General features: G+C 31.4%; 2 protein-coding genes across 3 annotated transcripts in view; one reads left to right on the top strand and one right to left on the bottom strand.

The window, feature by feature from the left end:
* Positions 1–1,951: 1,951 nt before the first annotated feature.
* LOC111002137 (alpha-tocopherol transfer protein-like) lies at positions 1,952–9,976 on the top strand. Its single transcript, XM_022272254.2, has 6 exons — positions 1,952–2,253; positions 5,639–5,733; positions 5,879–6,032; positions 7,334–7,527; positions 8,275–8,536; positions 9,415–9,976. Exons 1-6 carry the CDS (start codon positions 2,079–2,081, stop codon positions 9,456–9,458), a joined length of 924 nt encoding a protein of 307 aa, XP_022127946.2. The 5' UTR covers positions 1,952–2,078; the 3' UTR covers positions 9,459–9,976.
* LOC111002805 (alpha-tocopherol transfer protein) overlaps positions 9,973–24,060 on the bottom strand; it is a 26,940-nt gene continuing 12,852 nt past the window's right edge. Inside the window, exons 1-7 of one of the 2 annotated variants that reach the window (XM_022273056.2) lie at positions 21,910–22,036; positions 18,843–19,022; positions 17,180–17,274; positions 15,842–15,995; positions 12,552–12,745; positions 11,790–12,051; positions 9,973–11,521 (exon numbers count right to left, since the gene is read on the bottom strand). In XM_022273056.2, coding sequence (XP_022128748.1) covers positions 11,487–11,521; positions 11,790–12,051; positions 12,552–12,745; positions 15,842–15,995; positions 17,180–17,274; positions 18,843–19,022; positions 21,910–21,919 — 930 coding nt within the window. In that variant the 5' untranslated portion in view covers positions 21,920–22,036 and the 3' untranslated portion in view covers positions 9,973–11,486. Of the gene's footprint in view, positions 11,522–11,789; positions 12,052–12,551; positions 12,746–15,841; positions 15,996–17,179; positions 17,275–18,842; positions 19,023–21,909; positions 22,037–24,060 lie in introns of those variants that run through there. The other variant, XM_022273047.2, reaches the window with a different exon arrangement.

The following is a 24,060-nucleotide window of genomic DNA, read 5'->3' as shown; positions in this document are numbered from 1 at the left end:
TTATTATGGAACATAAGAAAGACAGGTATCACTTATTCCACGTGATTAAATTTGAACCTGTAGGCATCCCTACTCATATATACACTATACTTTAAGATGTTCCCTTTAGTACACTACGACTTGGTACCTGCATGATACCTACTCTTTCGTCGCTGGTCGTACTTACCTGAATTTGAAACATACTCGGAGAAACTTTTAGCTTTTATTAAATGACGATGGTCTGGCTGTCTTGGGTTCTTGCTCTTATAAAATGCTTTTAAGATGCGTACAGGCATCGTTGTGTAAAATTTATTAATTTTATTGTATAAATCCTGATTTATTAATACCGATTTTTCATTATCGTGATTGCGACTGATTGTAACTAAACTATGGATTATAATTTTGCTCCTTATCTTGAAATAATGATTACAGATATTTTTCTTACTTTAAAAGTTAATATAATATTAACACAAAACGTAAGTTGTCAGGGTGCGTCTGAACGTAGGTTCAAATATCGGTTGTTATACAATAACTACTCAATATTTAATTAAATGAGAAAAATCATTTTTAATCAGTGTTTAATAAATATAAATATTAATTGATATCCTGGTCGGCAGAAACTAATAACATACTTAACAATATACTATTAAAGAGCAAGCAAAATTAAAAAGATAAAAAATTTTGGACACAACAGGCTGATTAAATAAAAATTATCATTAAAACTCAAAAAGTATCTGCTTCGTATCTAAAGAGGAAAAATATAGCCAAGAAAAATGCACTTTAATTATTATTAAACGCAAATTAATAAGTGAGATAAATGATGTTAATTAATAATAATTAACATTATACACACAATTAGATTACATAATTGCCCAGATAAAAAAATAAAATTACAACACTAAAGGAAAATTGTATGGTGGGAATTTCACGCCTAATCGCCAATATAAGAAACTAAGAGCTGCCTCGTAAACACTGAAATCTCATGTTAGCACTTCAAATTTCAAGCCTGTGGCCTGATGATGATGGCCAGCCTCGGATATTTTTTCTTTCTTTCTATCCTTAAAGATAATATGAAAAAACAGACGCGTCGAATCATAATCCTTCTCCTTGAGTGTGAAATCAGATTTAGAATAATTTTTATTTAAACTAATAATTATATATTGTATTAATAAAATGATATAATATTCCTCAGAATTAATATAAATTATATAATCAGCAGCAGCATAAGCTTGCATGCAATATATTTATTTATGCATTCATTAAAAAATCAAATATTTGCTGCGTTTTAAAGTTAAACATAAAACCATTTAACAACATCAATATTAATTAATTTACTTATTTATTAACCAGTTTATATCTGCAGCTTTTTTACACATAGATAAAAAATCAAGAATATATAAGAAATATACTAGAAATAAAAGTAGGCTAAATATAAAATTTGAAAAAAATAAGTACATAATACATATTTTATTTATAGGTATTTATTGTATGGGATGTTCTATCTTGTTATATATAAATCACAACCCATTTTTATCTTTGTTATTTGGTTTATTCTTCACAAACAGTAATTAATATATATTCTTATAGAAACGCTCAAGGGAAAAATATATATGTTCCTCGTATTAAAAGTCTGTTCTGAGTGTCGTGTATTTTCTTATTTTCTTAGTGTCCTGTATTTATGTTGCCACATACATCAAAATCTTATTGAAAATACTACACAACATAGTATGTACATTTTAGTGCGTATCTACGATACGCTACAATTGTATACATAATCTTAAAAAGAAAAGTAGTTAGTGTGGTGGAAAATAAAAACTGGACATAGTTTTTCTTACTATATTACAAAACCTCATACTAGTTTTAAGAAAAAGACACAATTTGACATCTGAACCGTCTAAAATATTTTTAATACATCGTTTATCTGTACATAGTAGGTACATTAAGCAGCCTGGCAGCCTCAAACAAATTGGTGGGATCTCCGCTCTAGATTCTCATTGCTTTCTGTTCTGTCGCGAACGTCGCACCACTTTCGCGCTTATAATGTTTACATTCTCGTGAAATCTGTGCCAGTGAAGGGACTGATATAATAACTCATCAAAATGGCGTTGTACTATGAAGATGGTACACCGTATGTTTTATTGGGAGGTCATAGAATACAATTAGAAAGAGAGCCGTTTACGGAAGAGTATTATGTAAAAAAAGCGGAAAAGGAACTAAGAGAGACGCCGGAAAATGTTGAAAATGGGCTAAGAGAGTTACGGGAACTTTTAAAAGGCAAGTTGCAATAACATTATTCACATTCCGAATATCTTAAGATTTCTTACAAAAACAAAACCGGTTAACATGATTTGGAATTAATTAAAAAAAATAAGAAATATTTATACAAATACCATAGGCCTAAGCAAAATAAGGTACATGACAGAAAAGCAATGTAAATTAAATAATAATAGCCGGTTGGCGACTCATTAACGTGTTGCAAATAATGTTATGAGGTGTACATTGCGGGCTTAAGGTTTTCTGTACTTAAAAGTAGGTTTTATAAAATTGTAAATCTTTTGAATCATATTTTATTCCAAATTTTATAGAATCTACTCAAGGTCATAAATGAAAATATTATCTTTAATAATAAGGTTTAGTTAATCATTAAAGATAAACGATAAGTGATTGTAGTGATTAAAATAATTTTATAGACGATCAAGTAACCATTATCTCTTAAATAATACAAAAAGATTATACCCGAGGAACTCGCTTCTATTCCTAAGAATAGAAGAACCTATGTAATATCTAAATATTACATAGGTTATACAAAGACAAATTTATTAACTATTAAACTTACAGAACATGTCCGCTAATTAACGAATAAATATTGAATGGAGATTTTTTGGTGTTTATTTTTATTCTTTTATCTTTTGTGTTATATTACCCTTTTTTTAAAATTTGTAATTGCAGTATTTTTATTTAATTCGTTTTCCGATCTTTTCTGTTTAAGTTTCTTTTGCAACCATTGTAATAGAAGCGTAATTTATTATTGTATTAGTATATTTTCTCATTAACTGAACATTCTTAATGAGAACGAAATATATTAAACTGTAAACCGTATGGTGTATGTATAGTGAACATATCCACATGTTTACTAAGTCTTAAACCTTTATCAAGTCTATGTGCCGCACAGTAAACTAGGTAAAGCTTGTTGCAAAGTGAAAGTTGTTCTTGAGCAAACCTGAGAAAGTTATGGAAAATTTGATACCTTTACTTTCGTCAGACTTATAATCTGTACATAAATATAAATGTTACATAAATTATACGCTTTCACATTTATATATAAAGGATTTTTTACTGGGATGTCTAACATACTATTTATTATAATATTTATTTATCCTTTATTGCCTTATACAAAAACACACATAACAAAAATAAAAAAATAAAAAAAAACAGTAACAAAAGATATAAGGCAAAGGGCGGCCTTATCGCTTACAAGCGATTTCTTCCAGGCAACCCTAATGAGAAACACAACGTTAAAGAAAAACCATCAGAGGGTAGAGTACAAAAAAAATCAATTAACAAAAGCAACAAAAAAACTAAAAAACTAAAAACTTAAACTTAAAACATGCGTTACTATAACTAATTGAATATAATAAAACAAAATCAAAGAAAAAATAGCAATAATAATAAATAAAAATAATTATAGACAAAAATTTAAAAGCAAATAAAAAGGTTAACCTATAAAAATAAATATATATAAGCAGAACTAATTACGAGGTAGAAAGAAAATGATCAAAAAGAAGCTTTTTAAATACATTTAAAGATTGCGCTCGTCTAATATCGATTGGTAGGGAATTCCATAGCAGGATACTCTGCACAGTAAAGGAGGAGTGATAGAATTCAGTTTTATGCGTAGGAGTTTCAAGAATTAGGTTGTCTAAGGAACATAAAATTTTGTTATATTCTAATTACAAACATATTTTCCCGTAAACTAAACCAAAAATGCTTTTTATTGTTCGTTCAATAAACGTGGAATATTCGGCAGAATATGTGGTCGTTTGTTTAGCATAATATGACAAAACTATCGTCATGTTCGTGTATGGAAAAAAAATATGAAAAAGAAAAATTGGTGGGTATTCGCACCCAGTACCTGTGTGGCGTGTAGAACAAACACGATCTAAGTAGGTACGATAACGATCAGATGGGATAGACTGCAGACCGCATGTAATGATTAAACAAATATTTAATCTATCATTAGCTCTCATCTATATTAATAATATTTGTCTAAGTTCAGCCTTAATAGTATTCATTTGTTTTTAATTAACAAAACAACAATTTTATTTGAAGAATCGCCATACTGGTACAAATGACCCACTATTTTGTGTCGCTATCTCCCGGTCTATTATGGTTTAAGAACTGTTGTAATGGTGATGGCAATATTATATTTATCTCATTAGATTCTAGAATGTAATTATAGTTAATTAAACTCGTATGACTCTTATTCGTACATAGCATTGTATTTTTACTCTAAAGCCTTGAGTTCTCCTTGCATAGCCCGGTCGTTTGAAATGATGTCTCTGAATCCTCTGCCTAATTCTTGCGTACGTCTTCCATAATCACCGTCGACTTGACTAATGTTAGATGGCTCGATTCTAACAGACTGTATGGTATCCATCCCTACTATCTTTTAATGTACCCTATATTATTTGTCTAAGGGCTGGTGGGGTACAATCAATTGGAAACCAGACGCGACCTACAGTCGGCCTACGACCTACTAAAAATCTTGAGGGGTAGTATGTAACCCAAGTGACTCCAAGAACTATGCTATGTTATGGGATATTTGCAATGGCGAAGGCCTATTCTTCAATTTTTTCTGTATTTGCGATACCAAGAAAAGAACCAGTCTGTAGCACAAATCCTATAGAGTATAGACATATGTATTTGTATGTTGGCAGAGTGAATTCACAGTATTTATGTATATTATTTGTTTAATATTATATATATTACTTTTTTTATATTTTATTTAATATTTCTCGACATTTATTGTACTGGCATAGTCTGGAAGGATAATGTATGTTTTTGTGTATAATTATAATGTAAGTATAAATAAATAAAGAAATATCCACGCTGCCCGCTACTTTTTGGAGAATGCGAAGCCGGCCTTTCTCTTTCCTAAATTGTAATCTGGGTGACAACGATTTTTGTTTCGTGACTCACGAATGTCGATAAATCAAGTTCATAAAATATCAATAAAAATTACACGATGATGAATCCAAGGAAAAATTTGTCAATACATATAAAGAGTATGCATAATCTTAAATTACACAGCTGCATCAAATAATTATCGTGACCTGGAGGTTCAAGAGCAATAAATTGTGCCTTTAATTGATACAGACATCAATCCAGTTAGCAATCAGTGTATTAGAAATATAAACCTTCTTATATTGTTTTAAAAATAAAATGCTCAACTTACAGAATCAACTAACGATCTGCAATACGGAAATGCTTCTAACAAATTTACTTAAGATGGAAAGAAGTGATGATGATGATGATGATGGAGTGAAGGTTTTTGTTGTATAGAAACGTGGAATGTCAATGTCAATATTCTTTTCATTAGGTCGTTCCAGGGTTTAATAGGAGACATTGCTTTAATTTAAATACTCTTTTCTTTTTATAGGAGAATTAAACCTGATTGTACCAATTGAAGATGATGTGTTCCTGATGAAGTTTTTGAGACCATGCAAGTTCTACGCTGATAGTGCTTTTAAACGGGTATAAATTTTATATATATGTTATAATATTATACAATATATGTTACTTATACATCGATACTTTACATTTTTCCAAATGGAAAAATTTGTACTTACATTATATTATTATAGCGAGCACAAAATGTATATTTTACTTTCACTTACAGATAAAAGCCTATTACAAATTCCGTTTGTTATATGCAAACTACTGCAAGGATCTCACCCCGAGAGCCACTCAGGCTGCGTTCCAGAACTCCATTGTTTCCATGCTGTCACCCAGAGACAAGCAAGGCCGTCGCCTACTGTTTGTGGAATCTGGAGGTATTTGCTATTTGCAATTATTTTTATTACGCAGAGTTATAAAGTTGTGTTCATCGCGAGCTCACAACATGATCACGTCTAGTTCCGAAATAGCAAATAATAAAAATATACCAAAAATTATGCCATAGTAGTGCGCATTTAACATTTGCTCGAACGCTGAAGGAAAACATCATCAGGAAACCTGATCTTAGTCGTAAAAAAAGTCGACGGAACAACAAGCACTAGAAGAGGCTAATCACCTATTAAATAGATCATGATAAGAAATCCAGAAATCTCAGCCCAAACTTAAAAAAGTTTGTAGCACGACCAGATACGTATAAACTTTTTGTTTTTCCCGTAATAAATTCGATACAACATTCCAAAAGTATATACTGTTAAAAACTTAAAAATAACAATAAATATAATATATAGGAAAATTCTGAAGTGAATCTTTTAAATAACACCATTATTCGGACCTGTAATATAGAGCTAATATGAGTATAACGCCATTCAAATAACCGTAATCGATCGGAAGTGAAACTGCCGTAAACAAGTTGTGATTCAATATTTAAACAAATGAAGTATTGGAATAAGACAATTAACCTAACGGAAATAAGAAACAGATATGAGAACTACAGTTAGAATTAGAAGCACCTAGAAAACAAGACTGATATTTAAAAAAATAATAAAAAAATACATAATTATTTTTGGATTGGAAAGGGCATAATCAATATCAGAGTTATTCTAAAGTATGAACGGAACCGACAAAAACTTAATGAGTATAAATATAGAAGTCGGCAAGCATTTACACAAAAGTTTTAGAGAAAAGGAACGCTAAAAATGCAATTACGAAAAAAAGAACAGAATTTTTACATTACAATATATAACAAACTGGTTGGACACAATAACTATCGACAATCCAACCAAGAAGAATTAATTGATTCGAATTTCGAATTCGTTTGCTTGTAAGATATTGATGAATCAGATTGATGGCCTCGACCATTTAACTAAATTTAATTTTCCTTTAGATGCCCTAGGATGCATCTGTCTTTTAAGATGCATTTGTCTCTCTCTTTGAAGAAGAACTATTACCCAAATTTTACCGATATCCAGATTGAGCATTCTGACAAACGGGCTTTGGATATTTTCCATTTTTTAATCATATTTTAATTTTTATAATCGATTTATAAATCGATAATTTTTTTTTTCTCTTCGTGTTTGTTGCATTAAATCTTGTGTTTTATCTATCTTTTTGTACCAATGAGCCGAGTGTTGGCAAGCTTTTGTAGATAAAATAATTTAATTTAATAATTTTATTTCAGAACTTTGGAAGCCACGTGTGGTACCACTTGGTGAAATGTTCCGTGGGGTACAGATAGCCTTGGAATCCGCATTGGAGGAACCTCGGACCCAAGTAAGCGGGGTCAACGTAGTAATAAACTTAAAAGGACTCTCGCTCTCGCACATTATGCATTTCACGCCATCTTTTGCCAAAATGATCGTGGATTGGATACAGGTTGGTAATTTAAGTAGCTAGAATTGTACTTAGTTAAGCTTAGAAGGTCGGCGATGCACACACGAGTACTCTGGCTTCTACAAAAAAAATTGGTAACTACTTACTACTTCTGCAGCAATAAAATAATTTGATTTCATACCGAGTTAAAGAAAACTTTACAAAATATTCTAAATAAGTACATACGTAGGGTTAACAATGTAATTACAGTTCTGTATATACACACACACACACACATATATATATATATATAGCTGTAATGAAGAAAAAAAAGCTCTATCTTGGCCTTCACACATCAACGACTTTGGTTCTGATAAAGTATATTCCTTGCAGGTGTGGAATTATAAAAATTCTCTCGTATCTCATTATTAGTATTATACACAATTTTTCCAACTATTGAAGCTTCAATATTGGGCTATCGTTGCATGTAAATAAAAATATAGACACATGTATTGATATGTCAGGAAATGTATTGTATCTGTACTATTATTATCACTTGCGTAAAACGAAAAATAAATATAATAAAATATTAAATATAAGATACACAATATCGCTACTGTGAATCCAGTCATCGAACTTGTAAAGATGTCCATGACATGGTAAAACCCTTGGTATCGCAAACAGCTATGGTCTTCGCCGTCGCGTATATAGGGCCAAAGAAACCGAAATTAAAAAAAAAAAACAACAAAACCTAAGTGACCAAAATGTTCAGCCTGCGCACAGTATATAATGTTTTTTTTTTTATTCCAGGATTGCATACCCGTCCGCCTAAAAGGAGTGCACATTATAAACCAACCATACATTTTCAATATGTTATTTGCACTTTTCAAACCATTCCTAAGTACAAAGTTACGCTCGCGGATACATTTCCACGGATCTGACACAACTTTGCTACTAAAAGACGTAGATGCCTCGCAACTGGTTGAGAGGTGTGGTGGAACCCTTCCGGAAAGTGAGGAAACTGGAGATGTAATGTGGAAAATGCTTTGTCACTATGAAGAGGATTTTAAAAGTATGTATATTTATTATTTACTAATTATATCATTTCTTCAATCATTAGATAATTGTTATACTATTTCATTAAAGGAGGAAGAATATGTGAAATCAAATATCCACCCAGTCACAGTCGAAAATAAAAAAAACAGTAAACAGTACGCCTTCTGAAACTAACTTAGGTAGAGCTGGCGATGCGTATGCGCCACGTAATATTTCTTTTAAATTGGGGGAAGTTCAAAAAAAATCTAAATTGCAATTTAAAAACAACGAAAAATAATTCAATTTGTTAGAAAAGCTGGGAACCCTGATACAGCTATTTTTTTACTGAAAAGGGTTTCTAAATAATAATTAATATATAATAAATAGACTGCTGTAATTATTATATTACATAACTTTTGGTATGGGAAACTTCAGGCGCGCTCCGTGGCTGTATTTAGAAATAAAACAAGCATATGCATCGCTGTATACATAATAACTATACAAAAGTGTGAAGACAAATATTTACCGCATATTTTCTCACACGTACTTTCGGGCGATTTCCCTACCATCCCTCTTATAGTGTGATAATATAAACAACCTGCTATTGGACGGTAATAAGGAAACGCCATTAGAATAACTGGGAGTTATATTTTAATATAGTTACTTATAATAAGAACCTACAAAATCAGCAGCTGCCGTAGGCCGTAGCCAATGAACAACTCTTTTTTAAATTTGGAGTTCAGAACTCCCAGGAAAATCTTAAATTGGAAGTCGATTGCGAAGATCGCTTGTACTCAATGCGTCTAAATTTTGACGCATATGGAATATAGAAATATAAATTTGTCAATCATTGAAATTGAGTGACGTTCTAGTTTATTTTAGTTAGAAGTTATTTATTTTTTTCTCTAATTTCAGCCAAAATCTCTCATGGTTACGTCGATAATAACAATAAATGTTGATGCCGCGACAGGGTTTTGTTGGGAAAGGGACAATATCAGCAGGTGTGGTGACTGCCCCGGCAACGGACGAACTTATAGGGGTCATATGCTCTCTTTTACATTAAATATTTGTAAGTTTATAGCCGTCAAAATAAGCAAAGTTTTATTTTTAATCGACTAATAACAGAACTCAATTTTTGTGATAATTTATAGATAGTTTTCTTAGTCTTTGACCGTTGAGCGAGTATGACTCCATGTTTACAGCGCGAATTTATTTGGATACAGTTATATATCTCTTGTATGTACAATAATATATAGTGGGTTCGTGGTTTTAATGGTTAATATAGTATTTTTAAGACATAGTACAATTAACTCTAAGGTGCGTCTTCCAATACGTGTACACTCTGATTCAAGATCTGCATATTTGTTCTTTGATTTGTGATCCAAAATAAGAACCCATAAACAATAACAGATAATTTAGTTACTTAATATAATACTGGTTATTAATGTATGTGACAATCTGAATAAAAATGCATTTAAAATAATTTTTGTTTTATTATATTACATTTATACGCTTCTTTAACCCATTAATTCCTTAAACTATAATTCATAAATTCGAAGTATATAATATCTGAGTGTTAAGAAATAAATATTTATAATATGAATTAAAGTTAAAGATATATTTATTAAGTTTATTGTCAGTACCCTGCATACCCAAAAATAGATATGTTATATCATTCGTGTTTAAGGACTGAAATTAATAATGCTTCATAAATTAAGTCCTCTCGCTTACAGCTCTATATGTAAAACATGTACTGTATTTTGACATAAATTATTCCGGTATTTATAGAAACGTTATAAGTTCTTAGGCGTTTAGGCCGCTAAGAACTTGTTACACTCAGTATATTCTTAGGGCAGAAAGACGATAAATCCAGTTAAGTTTGGCTCATGAGTTTGACGAAAGTAGTATAGATTTCAGCCATAGTGATTAACTAATTGTAATAACGAACTTTACATTTTTTAATAGCAACACCAACCTTTAGAAAATAAGGTTTATATATCCTATGGGCAAATTTATTCTAATACCAAATGTCATATATTTGACAGATTATTAACCCATAAATATTAGTCATCGTAAAAATTACGACTGTATTTTTTAAAACAAATCTTACCAATGATTAATATAAGGCAAGCATGGCATAATATAATCTTATAATAATTTGACATTTACAGAAGCAGAATTAAGTATTTATTTTATCTTAACATAGATATTCCTTCACAGCCTATGCCATATTATCATACAATCTTAATAATATAAAATAAAATTGTCTAAAAGTAACGTAAAATAGGAATGTGATATAAAATAAACATTACATATGGATATGTTTCTTAACAAAAACTACTAACAATAAAATGGAATAAAGAATTAAGATGCCGCATACCATAACTTATAGTGATTCCAATTTCACTATTGAGTGTTGACTCTTGGTTGAGATCTGTCATAATGCTAGGTACATTTGACAGATGACAAGAATAGTTCGCGCTTAACTTTATGTCTAAATCTAAGGCACATTGTTATACTTCCTCCATTACCACCACAAAACTAACATTAAATTAATATACAATATATATAAAATTATTTATTTTTTCTTTAAATTGTTATAATATATATTGTTTTATTGTACGACGTACTAGACGTCACCATTTTTTAATATATAATAAGTAGAATTATTACTAATTTAAATTTCTACATTTTATTTAAGACCACAAGATATAGCTCACTGCTGGAACAGATAATGTTATTAAATAATTTTGTATCTACATCTAAGTGTGCGTGTGTGTGGTCATTATACGAGTTTTGACAGTTGACAGGATAAAACTACGCTTTCATAGAGGATTTTTGTTTAAGTTCATGCTATGAGAACACGATGTTAATGTTGTTGTATGTTTGTTCTTCCATATATATACTTATTTCTATAGATGAATCAGGGTCTTTTCTTATTAATAAATAATATCACAAATTATAGACGAGTCGCAGGAAGAAGGATATCACTTATTTTTCTTATATCCGTAAGAGTTGATCGCTGAAAAAAAAATATAAGGTAATAATTAACGACATCATTAAACATTACAAAGCTTTGATTGCATTCATACAAATCAATTTGTGTATATTATTTTAAAAATTATTGCTAAAATTGATAGCAGTTTTCACGATAAACGTGAGATTGATTTAATTTTATATCCTACTAGTACCTAACAATTTTGTAGGAGTCTTTATTTATCAAAGCGCCATCTTTTGTCGCATTAAACAAACTATCTTAAACCTACAAATAATTAAAATATTATACTAACCAAGATATTCCTTATCGCAATACATCAAAAGCTCCAACCACTGAGCCCCAGTGACATCTGGAATGTTTAAACTCCCTCCATATTTCTCAGGGAGACATTTAGGATTTATATATTTGTAAAGTAGCTCCCTATCATTGCCCAAAAACACTATTCGAGAACGCAATTTCTCTTGCAAGATGGGCTTAAACAACTGGAACACCATATTGAAGATGTACGGCTGGTTAATGATGTATAGGCCTTTTATTCTGAGAGGGATACATTCCTAAAACAGAAGAAGAATATTGTTAAAGAATCTTGATATATTTAGACCAATTGGTTGGTTGGTAAACCCCAAAATTTGGATTCTGATATCACAATGTTGCGGGCATTAACAATTTCTTAACTCTTATTATAAAAACACAGAGCACTATTGGAATAGTGGCTTTCTTATGCGAATCTTATACCTGAAGCCAGTTGTTCGAACCCCATTGGGAAAATTGAAGGAAAATATTCATCCAAAAATCAACATCGTGTGTCAGGCACAGAAGGCTTATCACCTACTTACCCATTGCCATATTATGTATAATAAATATCATATTTCTATGAGATAAATTCGTTTACGCTCTTCCCTTTTAGTAACAAAGTGTTTTGTTTAGAAAGAATAATGATAGTGGTAGATTAAGAACGAACCTTTTTGCCTATCATGAAAACTGGAGTAGGTTTAGCGGAGCCGTTTTTAAAACCCATCAAGGCATATGACGTAAACTAATAACTAATACTGACCTGCAGCCAATCGACAATTCTCTTTGCGAATTGTGGGGTGAATTGCCAAACTTGTTGCAAAGACAGGCCGTCCATGTCAAATATCACGACGGCGCCGCATATCTGTGTCTCGGGCTCCAACATGGCGCCTTCCAGGAAGAGAACACAGCCTTTGAACACCTCGTCTAGTGTGCATTTGTTGTGGTTCCACTTTTCTGAAAAAGACATGTCATTATCAGCTTTAATTAGTGGAATTATATTAATTCAAACTTATTTAAATACTTTGAGACGCCTATGTCAGGCGAATTGTTAAACCATTGTCAACAATTTCTCATGGCTGTTCACCAATATGTAAAAATGTGTTTTATTAGTTCATTGTCTTGTTTTTAAACTGTAATTTTTTTATTGTTTGTGAACGAGCACGCCATTTCACAATTCGTATAATATGTATCTGTTTTGTTTCTTTGTGTGATATAGGTATTTTCTTCTGTTTTGTTATTATTGAAGGGAAACTTCTTTAGAATCGATGTGATTTCAAACCGGATGCAACGGAAAAAGCGACAGTAAAAAAAACAGAAACATATATTCATAAGATTTAACGTGGCAGAAAATGAGACAGGAAGCATTATACAGCCTTTTTTTAATGCCGCTTTTTCATTTTAATCGACTTTCGTTGTTTTAGTTTTTGTCAAATTAAAGATTTATATTAAACCTATAAATTAAAATTTATCATTAAAATATACTGTTTTTAATGAAAAGTTTAATACATTTAGATAGTGAAAAATGTTTAATTTAAAAATTATTTATAATAAAAACTTTGTTTTTGAGGGTTTCACTTCAATCACGTGTGAATTTCACATATACTTTTTTTTATTAGGTAAGTGTGCAGGCAAGTGATTACCATTTTGTGTAACGTTACGTATTAACCAAAACATACTTTTGGCATCAGCCAAGTGTGACTACTTGAGATCATGATGCGGTGACTGAACTCATTCAATGTATTTTTTACTATAACTTAGATGATTTGGCAATTTTGTACTCAAATGCTACGGTTGACGGAATAAACGTAATTATTTTCTTTTATTAAAATCTAACTATGCGTCATATAATTTTCCTATTTATATGGTTTGTTACGCCGAGAATTATTACGTAAATTATTTTATATGTAACTATTGTTTACAAACATTTTAAATTTGCTTTTGGCTTGATGACGCAAATAATAATGACATGTCATTTTGATAGCTGTCAATTATGTATCCTCTTTCCCACTTCCTGTCTGCCTCATTTTTAATTGACGTATTTTTTACACCGTTTTCACCACCTCTATTGCTTCTTTTCCAGAAGTTCTTAAGTTTTAAATTAAATGATTTTATCGTTTCTACTAAACTATAGAATATTGTCATTATGTCGAGACCTATTACCTCGTTATGAATTTATATAAAGTCACAAAAACTTGTTTCATTTTACAAAGGTTGAGTTCAGGTTAACAACAAACTGCTAATTAGGAGTTAACATATGACATATTTAACGATGCAATTATCTGAAGAAACATTGAAAGAGCGAGTCTTAATTCATTAGGTAAACCTAGATTCTGTACTATGTACCGTACTGTAGTTATATTAACTAGGTACCTATTTTGTATACTTAAGTATACATTAGTATACTTGTATGGTTAAAGAAAAATAGAATTGATTTCTATCTATTAATGAGCGGGAGCAGACTAATACTCGTATATTGCAGAGATGTGCTGTATTTAATTAATTCTTTTATAACGGTTTATATTTATTACGAAGCCTTGTTGTCTTTATAAACAAATTTTTGTTTGAATTACGATTATGTGAAATATTTGCGTTTTCTACACTTCATTACACCCCCTCCATTTGCATAGATAAAAAATATTAACGATAGCGGGAAGCGGGTTAAGTGTTTTGGATAAACAGATTTATCACAGGAACCACTACTTCGATTTGAATTTTTTTGTATAGTAAATATATTGAAGTATGCCATAGGCGTTAGTATGTTATCGGCCACTTTCTCCTCCTTCAGTATTTTTGGCACCCTACATAGAAACTTCAGGACACACGATCAAGTCTCCTCGTCTGCTAAGAGTGAACTGATATTTGGCTCAGTACTCCTGTTTGCTTTGCCTATCGTATCTATCGTATGTACTCGTCCTATATCTCGGATATTTGCTACCAAGTGGAGTGCTTCTACCCATCGTACACGTATGGGTTTGTCTTAAACCTATATAAATAATCAAAATGAGACATTCTCTGTTAAGACTTATGTTCAAACCTAACGGCGTTTTTCCAGGCAGTTTTTGCCGCGCACCACCACTCTGTGGAACCAGCTGCCAACTGAAGTATTTCCGAACCAATTCGACTTAGGGTCCTTCAAGAAAAGAGCGTACCAATTCTTAAAAGGCCGGCAACGCACTCGCGAGCCCTCTGGCATTGAGGGTGTCCATGGGCGGCGGTATCACTTAACATCAGGTGAGCCTCCTGCCCGTTTGCCCCCTGTTCTATAAAAAAAAAAAAAAAAAAAATTAGCACTTGTAAAACTGCGGAGTATACTATAAAATAAAAATAGCCTGTATTCGAGTACTAGATAATTAGGATGACATTAAGTCCATGTCATTAACGACCTCCGACAGAGTGAAAGCCTACTGCAAATTCTTCCACTTGTCTCTCATCTATAATTTCCAATCCTTTCCCGCCAACCTATTTCATCTTCCGGGGGTTCTGGTAGGCGGCTTCTTTTTTAAATTATCAATAAAAAATAAAAAGGAGTAGGTATACAGGTATATATTTTAGACTGCTAATGTTAAAATATGCTGAACCATCAGCATATAAAGTATAATTAATATCCGCAACGGATGGCATTGTAGATACTAAAAAATTGCTAAAATTACATTACGTCAATTGATAATGACAATGTACGGAAGTTGGAGGTTCATTACAATTTAATGGGAGTATAATTACTGGAATTGATGACATTGATAAAATTAAAGCCTTTTTGCTGTGTGTTGATGGATTTTAAATCTAATGATAAAATCGTTATTATCGTTGCGGCACATTTTTTTTTATAGAACCGGGGGCAAACGGGCAGGAGGCTCACCTGATGTTAATGGAAAATGGACCTTTAGGCGCATATGTCTAGAAAATAAAGTTGCAAGTGAAACATGTTATTTGACTTTCAACATAAAAAATTAATGTTAAATTGTCCCACTCTATTCAGAAATAAGCTGCGTCATGGACTCTTTAGTTCCTGCTCATATAAGGTTGTACACAGATATGTCGTATAATACTTACTGCCAAGTTCAAGAACTAGCACCCTTCGCCCGAGCTGATCTCTCGTGGGAAGAACTTTGAGGACATTCTGGTTGAAAACATTCTGTTCTTTGCTTGGTGTTAGTCCTTCATAATGTTTGTGATGCTTTACTTTGAATCCGTAATAGCGTTTGATCTGAAATTATTAAAGTTTTAATTATTATGTTTATGTGATGGCGGCCTTCAAACGTAAGAAAAACTGAATAACGTAATAATAATAATAGTAATTAAAGAATATAATATATTTTGATTTAAATCAGAGTTATTATAAGTAAAGCTTTAGTTAATTGTATAAATATATATGACATAAGAAATTAATTGGTAAAGTTTACTAAAAGGATACTAATATAAAAAAAATTGAAGATTGATAGATGTATGAAGCTTAATGAAAACAAGATCATGCACAAGGTACGTGGTGCAATGGTGAAACGACATTGTGTGCAACAACAAGCACATTAAATAAAAAAATAAGTCAATAATGTCTTAGGGCCTGTTTCACAATGTATGGATAAAGTGCCAAATAGCTATGCAACACAAAGTATTCGAAAGATAAAAGTTCCAAATAAATCTTCGAATTCTTCGACGTATAGCACTATCTGACAGTCGTGAAACGCAAAAATACTATTTATCATACCAATAAGTAATAAATAGCTTATTTGGAACTTATCCGGACATTGTGAAACAGGCCCTTAGTCTTTATTAATAACGGCGAGATTGTCAGACATGTCACGGACAAAAATAGCACGTGAGGTAACGCGGGAGACGCCGGGCAGCGGGCCCCAACTCGCCCAATATTATGACAATATTTCTAGATAATTGTCGCCTGGGTCCGGCGGAAGAAGCCAACCCTCTATGTTAAAAATGTCCCTTCTTAGGAAAGGGGACATTTCGACACTCCCCTACTGCTTAGCCACTAGGTCACATATCTGCCTGATTGCGTGCCTGATAGGCTAGGATGTAGCCGTAAAAAAAACTTAATTAAAATATAATATTTTAGACGTATCCTGCCTGCAACTATCCAACAAGAATTACTAACAAATGTGCATAAGTGCGAAAAACACGTTTTTTTTTATTTTATTTTTTATAGAACAGGGGGCAAACGGGCAGGAGGCTCACCTGATGTTAAGTGATACCGCCGCCCATGGACACTCTCAATACCAGAGGACTCGCGAGTGCGTTGCCGGCCTTTTAAGAATAGGTACGCTCTTTTCTTGAAGGACCCTAAGTCGAATTGGTTCGGAAATACTTCAGTCGGCAGCTGGTTCCACAGGGTGGTGGTGCGTAATCCGGATTTAAATGTAATTTTAAAGTTAAACTTACCAACTCGTAAGCACTTTCAGGGTAGAATTTGCAAGGTCGCAGAAATCTGATGAGCCACGTATCGCGTTCACAGGGGACATACAGTTCCTTGTCCGCTAAAAATATATAAAGACATATTTAATTTCACTCATGTGTGACAAGTGATACAAAAACATATGTCCTTCAAAGGTGAATTGCAAGTGAAGAGTCGTCAACATTTTTTACACTATTAACAAATACAATCATGATATAAGTAGTTAAACACTGAACAGAGTTGGTCTAGACAATAAATACAATACACTTTTAACTATCATAATAGGTCTTATAGACCAGTCGATAATTTTTGAAAAAAAAAATAACAGTAGGACGAAAACCATTGGAAAAGGAGGAGAATATTATAAAAATGAAAGGAAAAATATTTTTTATATTTACCTACGCCTTGCTATTCGACTTTTTTCCATAGGACCATAGTTCCATAGTTTTTGAGACCGTATTTACCCTTAAAACTCACCCTTCCCTTTAATTTTTTTTATATTCACCGCCTTTTCCAATGTGTTTCATTGTAGTACATATTATTATTTTTTAAAGGCTTCTACCCTTGTATATTTCTTGCAATTTACTCAATGTATCTTGTAATATACGAATCATACATCGAAAAGCATACTAAACTATACCAAATACATATAGTTGTCTATATATTCAAATGTTCAATTGTCTTCAGACCCAAAATTAATTATGACGGCACATCAATATTTTAGGGAAATTTTAATGTTTTTACTGTGATCATTATTTATTATTTTTATAGATAGATATAGATTTTTCTTTGAGACCTGTAAGGGTTGCTGACTCAGGAACTAACAAATAATATCAATCGAACTAAGAGCTCCTAACACTGCTTTATTTAAATTATTAAATTTATTTTAAAAGTTATTACTCATATGTGGTAAACATTACTTATAAAAATGAAGGCTGAGAAAACGATTTATCATTGTACACTTATATATTATGTTAATTAAATTTGACTAGACAGACAGAAATACCCACGTAATTGATAATTTTACGACGCACGTCAATAATAAGAAACAGTTTGTGAAATACCATCTTTATATCAACACAGATAGAATTGCAACTTATTATTTGTTAGCAAATGTTCAAAGAAAGAGGAAAACACATTAAAATTTCCCAAAAATGTTGAGATTTCGTCGTAATTAATTTTGGGTATGCAGACAATTGTACACGCGAATCTCAGTTGGATGTTATTGTCTTTTCAATGAGTTAAATTATCATACAATTATAGTTACGTCATGGGTGGAGTTCATTTATTTGTTGTCTTTATTTCAAATGTTATGCGTGATATCTACAAAAGGGACTGCGTTTTACGTACGTACTAGGACCATTCAACTCAAACAAAAATATTTTTTATTTTGTGGCCATAAAATATATCAAAATCCCGTGGCATTAAAACACTATATGGCCTCAAATTATATCCGTTTCTTTGTTCGTTTTTTATTTCATGGACAAGTATGTGATCTTCTGTCAGACTCAAGTCGTTGATTTTTGGTTTTGAGTCATACCGGTTTTCCTCACGATGTTTTCCTTCATCGTACGAACACCGTCAGCTATACACATAGACCGCTTAAGGTGTAACCCATCCTTATCGTTTATATATTTGCTAAAAAGGTACCTTCTAAAAGCCTTCTTAGTTCATCAACAGCTGGTTGGATGTTTTCTGGCGTCTCCCGTAGTTCCCGTCTGGCGATCTCGCGGACCGCTTCATTGGGTTCTTCCAACTCAAATTGGAGTAAGAAGTCACCCAGTTGAACCCCCGGCAAGTGGGAGACATCTGAGAGCATGTGCTGTGATACTAGAAAGAAAATACTATGTTATTTTGGAGTTTTTGTATAAAATAAATTTAGGGAGACAATCTAGTTACATATGTCATAGGAAAATAAAATTGAAATGTATAATAAAATCGAATATTTGACACATCTAAGGCTAAGAGCGGAAGAGTTCTTCTCTTCCGTCCTACGCCCTTGATTTGAGAGCTGGCAGGAAATGTAAAATTAGAAGCTTTCAATTTTATAAAATATACATTAAAACCTTCTATTTTTTTGACGTTCATAAGTGTACAATGTATTACCTATATGAATAAATGATTTTTGACTTTGACTTTATTAATTTCCTACTAAATTAATAAAAATATATCTAACATAGGTTTCTGGAACTAGCACCCTTAATATTCTCCATGCCCTCTATAACTTACAAGAGTCGTTGCCGATTTCGAGGTTTTTTTTATGGAAGTTCGATATGGTTCGATATGTGTATTGAAAGTATTATAAAACAGTTTCACAGAAAAATAACAATTATATACAGTAGAACGGTAACGTGGACAATATAATATTTACGAAATTACAAATAACAATCAAAAAATACTATTTGTATTTTTACTAACTTTTAGTAAACTTAAAAACATTTTATTCTAATTTTTAAAAATCATTTTAAGCCTAACGGATTGAAATTTGAAGCTTTTAAAAAACAAACAAATTCTATATCCGTAATGCCTTAACATTGGGAAGTGGAAAGCAAATAAAAGCCTTTCACTCCTGCCTGAAAATTAAACATTGTCACAATGTTACATGATAATAAAAATATTTAAAGTAAAATAAAAAATTATTAATAAATTGTTTTTTTTAAGTAAATAAAAGTTAAATTTGTATCTTAGTATTATATTAGTAAGAAAATGAATAGTCAGGAGAGATTTATACCTTCAAAGGTTGGCAACGCATCCGAAATTCGGCATGGTCGGTTAGCAGTGTATTCAAAGTCAGGGAAGACCAGGTGGCGTTTTGCTTATGTCCCATAAAGTCAAGAGAGCGATAAACGGAAAATCCCTTTTGTGTAAGTCTCATCGTTATAATTCTACCTTGAGTATGCATTAAACCCGGAAGAGCATTATAGCGACAAAAATTCTAACAAATTCTAACTAACATTTTTCATTTCGCATTTCTAGTGAAGTTATTTCGTTTTCATTCTACATCGAGATACACTATGGTATTGCTCGGTTTTCAATAACTATTACACTTCTTATATAATGAATAAATACACTTTGATTTTGTATATAACAGTAAATAAAGTTTCTACTAAAACAAGATTTCGCTATTTACCTTGTGAATTAGTGATCCCAGACATCATATATCTTGATTTATGTATCACTAAGTACAATATGTTCACAAACCGCGTGTAACCACGAAAAAAACCCATTATTTTGTTCATTATGAGCAGACATTTTAATAATATAATTTCAATAAATTTGTACGTGTAGCCATGACAACGCACGTTTTACGGAAAGAGTTTTATCCTGTTGACTGGTCATGAGGTCTCATATAGTCATATAGCTCTTCGTAAGAGGAATATTAAAAAGACGTCTTAGTAATACAAAATAGTGTCTTTACAGTTTTAACTACAGTCACTAATATGTATTTAAATTGTATTTTAACGACAGGACCCAATAATTAATCCACAATCTTAGATTTAAAACAAACCCCTACGAAGCCAATGCATTTTAGGCGACGGATAGCATGCAATCTCTTCGCTCATTACACTCATATTTGATAATCAATATAAACCAAATAAAGTAAATATAACCATAATATTAAAATATACATGTCTATGTTTAAAACATATCAAATAGATTACTAGTCTAAGCGAAAGGAGACGGTCTGTTTTATTTATGTTTACGCTATGACGTAAAACGAAGAAAAATTGCTATACGAACGAAATCTTTAAAACAGATTCCGCCGAATTATACCTACTGTTCTGTCTAAACTTATTTATCTATTTCTAACAAAATGTGATGTATGAACTAAATAAACATAAATAAGTAATATTAGCATTTTTATCGAGAGAGAGGCCGTCTCATAAAGGCAGCAAAAAAATTATTTACGGATTGGTCTAACGAATTATGTTTCTCGCTTCTTCTAGAAGTCAACTTCTAATTGTAATTTTATTTTGTAGTGATGATGATTTTGTATTATTACAAAATCTTAACTGAAATATTATTTAAATTGCATAGAATTTTTTATGGCCTAATTACGCAAGAAATATTCCTTTATTCGGATTTTAACCGCTTCAGATATACCAAGCACATATTTAAGATAATTTAAAGTGATTTAGGATTTCTTTTTAAAATATAGTTTTGAGGGATACAAAGGACAGTAAAAATCTTACCTAACTGGAAAGATTTAGAAAATAGAAATTAGTATTTATCTCGGCACTTAATTACATCAGATATTAAACAGTCATTAAAAAAGGTAAGTTAATGGATAGTATTGCATTCATAGTTTAGAATAATATAATAGTTAATTTTAAATTATCGTACAACATAAATAATTAGAATTAACGAAAAATGAGAATCGCATCGCAAATTAAACAAATATTTATTTTATACTAAAATACAGTCAAAGGCTATGATTAAATTGTTGATAAATGTCTTTATTGATTTAATATTAGTAAAAACAATACATACCCTCATTATAGGTTAGAAAAAAATAGAGTTTTTGTAACACTAATCCATAACACACTTTCAAGAATACTTAAAAGTATTTGACGATTCAAATAATAGACTGGTTTAAATATTGCTAACTTTACTTTTATAAAGAATATTAGGGTTAGCAGAAATCCATGCGTTTGCGAAATATTAACCTCATTATATGCATATTAAAAATACAATTATTAAATAAATTACTACTCACCTCTGCCCATTTTATATATTTTATTCACAAGTCTCACGAAATTTTGTTATTGTTACGACGGGTTAGTTGTTAAGTGGAACCGTGCATACTGCGCTTCGATAGACATATGGAGCAATATATACTTACGTTGCGGTTCAGACCGTATAACGATTCATAGTTTTTCTTTAAATCTGAATATTATACTTTAAAAATGCGATTTGGAACTAGGACAAATTAGTAGGAAAAAGTTTTAAAGTTAGGACAATTTTGCAATTAGTATTAAATTTCAAACATTTGTAATTTAGGGTGCTAATTGGACGTCAACATTTAAAGGGAGGTTCCCTTTATTTTATAAGGGAAAATAATTATTTTAAGTACGAACTCTGCTCTTTATTATTTTCTTTTAATTAATTATCATTTAAAAAGTAATGAAACAATAATTATTTTGGGTGTTCTTAAAAGTGTGCAAAATTTTAGAGTTAATCTTATACACTGTTTAAGCGACATCTATATGCTAATATCTGAATTATTTCAATATGCCAAGGTAATGTATTTTTTAATACAGTTGCTCAAAAAGTGGCATATTGCAGGGAGGTATAGCGTTCGGAAAGTGGGCTATTACACACTCGTGCTTTTTCTTTGCCATTCCCGCACTCGTGCGTTTTCTTTGCCAACTGTCAAAACAATGTCTATTAAAAGAAAAAACCAACCACGAAGGTTTTATTAAAAAGATTCATAGAAGTTTTTATGATATATGGTTTCTAAACATTATATAATAATTGGATTCAATAAGTTCGGTTAGGTTTCTTTTCATTTCATATCAATTTAAAAAATATTAAAAAGAATTTTATAATATATGCAAATACGTATTTCTAAAAAGTTTACCAATAATTGGATTCATAAGTTAGGTTAGGTTTCTTTTATTTCATATCAATAAAAAAATATTAAAAAGAAAAACTAACCATGAAGTTTTTACTAAAAAAATCACAAAAGTTTTGGTGATTCATGCAAATATTTAAAAAAAAAGCTACTACTTTATTTGTTTCAATATCAGATTTAATGATTGGATTCAACGAGTTAGATTTGGTTTTCTTTCAATAAAAATAGTCTACTGAAGAATTGGCTGTATGGGCCAAGTTCCCTTTGCCTACCCAGAATGGGTGAAGAAAAGAAAAATCAAGCTTTGCTCATATTCTTTGCGGTTGGCGCCATTTTCCAAAAATGTTCTTTCGAGTTGAGTTATTTGTTGCTCAAAATGAGTAATTTCGACGATATTTTATTTGATGGATACCACCCGAACTCAGTATAATTGCACAAAATGCTTCGGAGAACAATTTACCGGAAATATATAACATATCTACGTGCAATGGATTTATTCCGTAGAGAGAAGAGAAAAAAAGTAAATAGTTTAATTTTTTCGCAACTGTATTAAAAATAGTCGTTCAGTACACGTGCGGAACCGTCATTGCAACTCGTCCCGACTGTCAACCCTCACCTTCGGCTGCGCCTCGGCTCGGGTAGACATTCGTCGGAACTCGTTGCAATGACAGGCTTTCCGCACTTGTAATGAAATATACTATTTAATTTACACTACATGACTGAAATAAGAGGCTCCAGGGTCAAGGCCGAACGCGATGAAAAGTCGATGTTGAGGACGCTCTTTACCCCTTAACCCCTAGTGTTATAGGACATTATGTCAGGTCAAGCCACTAGACACTTAGTGGAACAAAGACATTTTTATGTAGTTCAGCTATTCAAAACTATATGGCGATCTTAAAAGAAAAGTTTAACATTTATGACGTTTAACATTGATGTTTCTATTCGACACTAGGTGGCACTTAAAACAAATAGCTCCTACTTAACGGTATTCTCTTATACATTTTACGATTTCGTTTTATGATAAAAGTGACCGTTAATTTTTCTATGTATTAATATTACAGATATTCAATAAATATAATAAATTGTATTGCATTGTAAAGATTTCAGATTTTTTCTTTACATCGAATACGTACGATACAATGGGATTATGTATGAAGCATCTATGAATCATATAGGTGTTAAAACATTAAGAAACAGAAGCACAGTTGCAGGCCCTCGCGTGTACGGTGCACCTGACATAGAAATTAAAATTAAGGGCAAGACTTTGATAGTACTCGAATTTACTCTTCGTTA

The sequence above is a fragment of the Pieris rapae genome, chromosome 12 (assembly GCF_905147795.1).
Source record: "Pieris rapae chromosome 12, ilPieRapa1.1, whole genome shotgun sequence".
In the NCBI taxonomy this organism is placed as follows: Eukaryota; Metazoa; Arthropoda; class Insecta; order Lepidoptera; family Pieridae; genus Pieris; species Pieris rapae.
This window is presented reverse-complemented; position numbering and strand designations above follow the sequence as displayed.

Excerpts from the sequence above, each read along its gene's own strand:
- LOC111002137 (XM_022272254.2), top strand. The coding sequence starts at position 2,079 with ATGGCGTTGTACTATGAAGATGGTACACCGTATGTTTTATTGGGAGGT. Across the intron at positions 6,033-7,333 it reads ACTGTTTGTGGAATCTGGAG|AACTTTGGAAGCCACGTGTG; the intron begins GTATTTGCTATT and ends ATTTTATTTCAG. Across the intron at positions 8,537-9,414 it reads CTATGAAGAGGATTTTAAAA|CCAAAATCTCTCATGGTTAC; the intron begins GTATGTATATTT and ends CTCTAATTTCAG.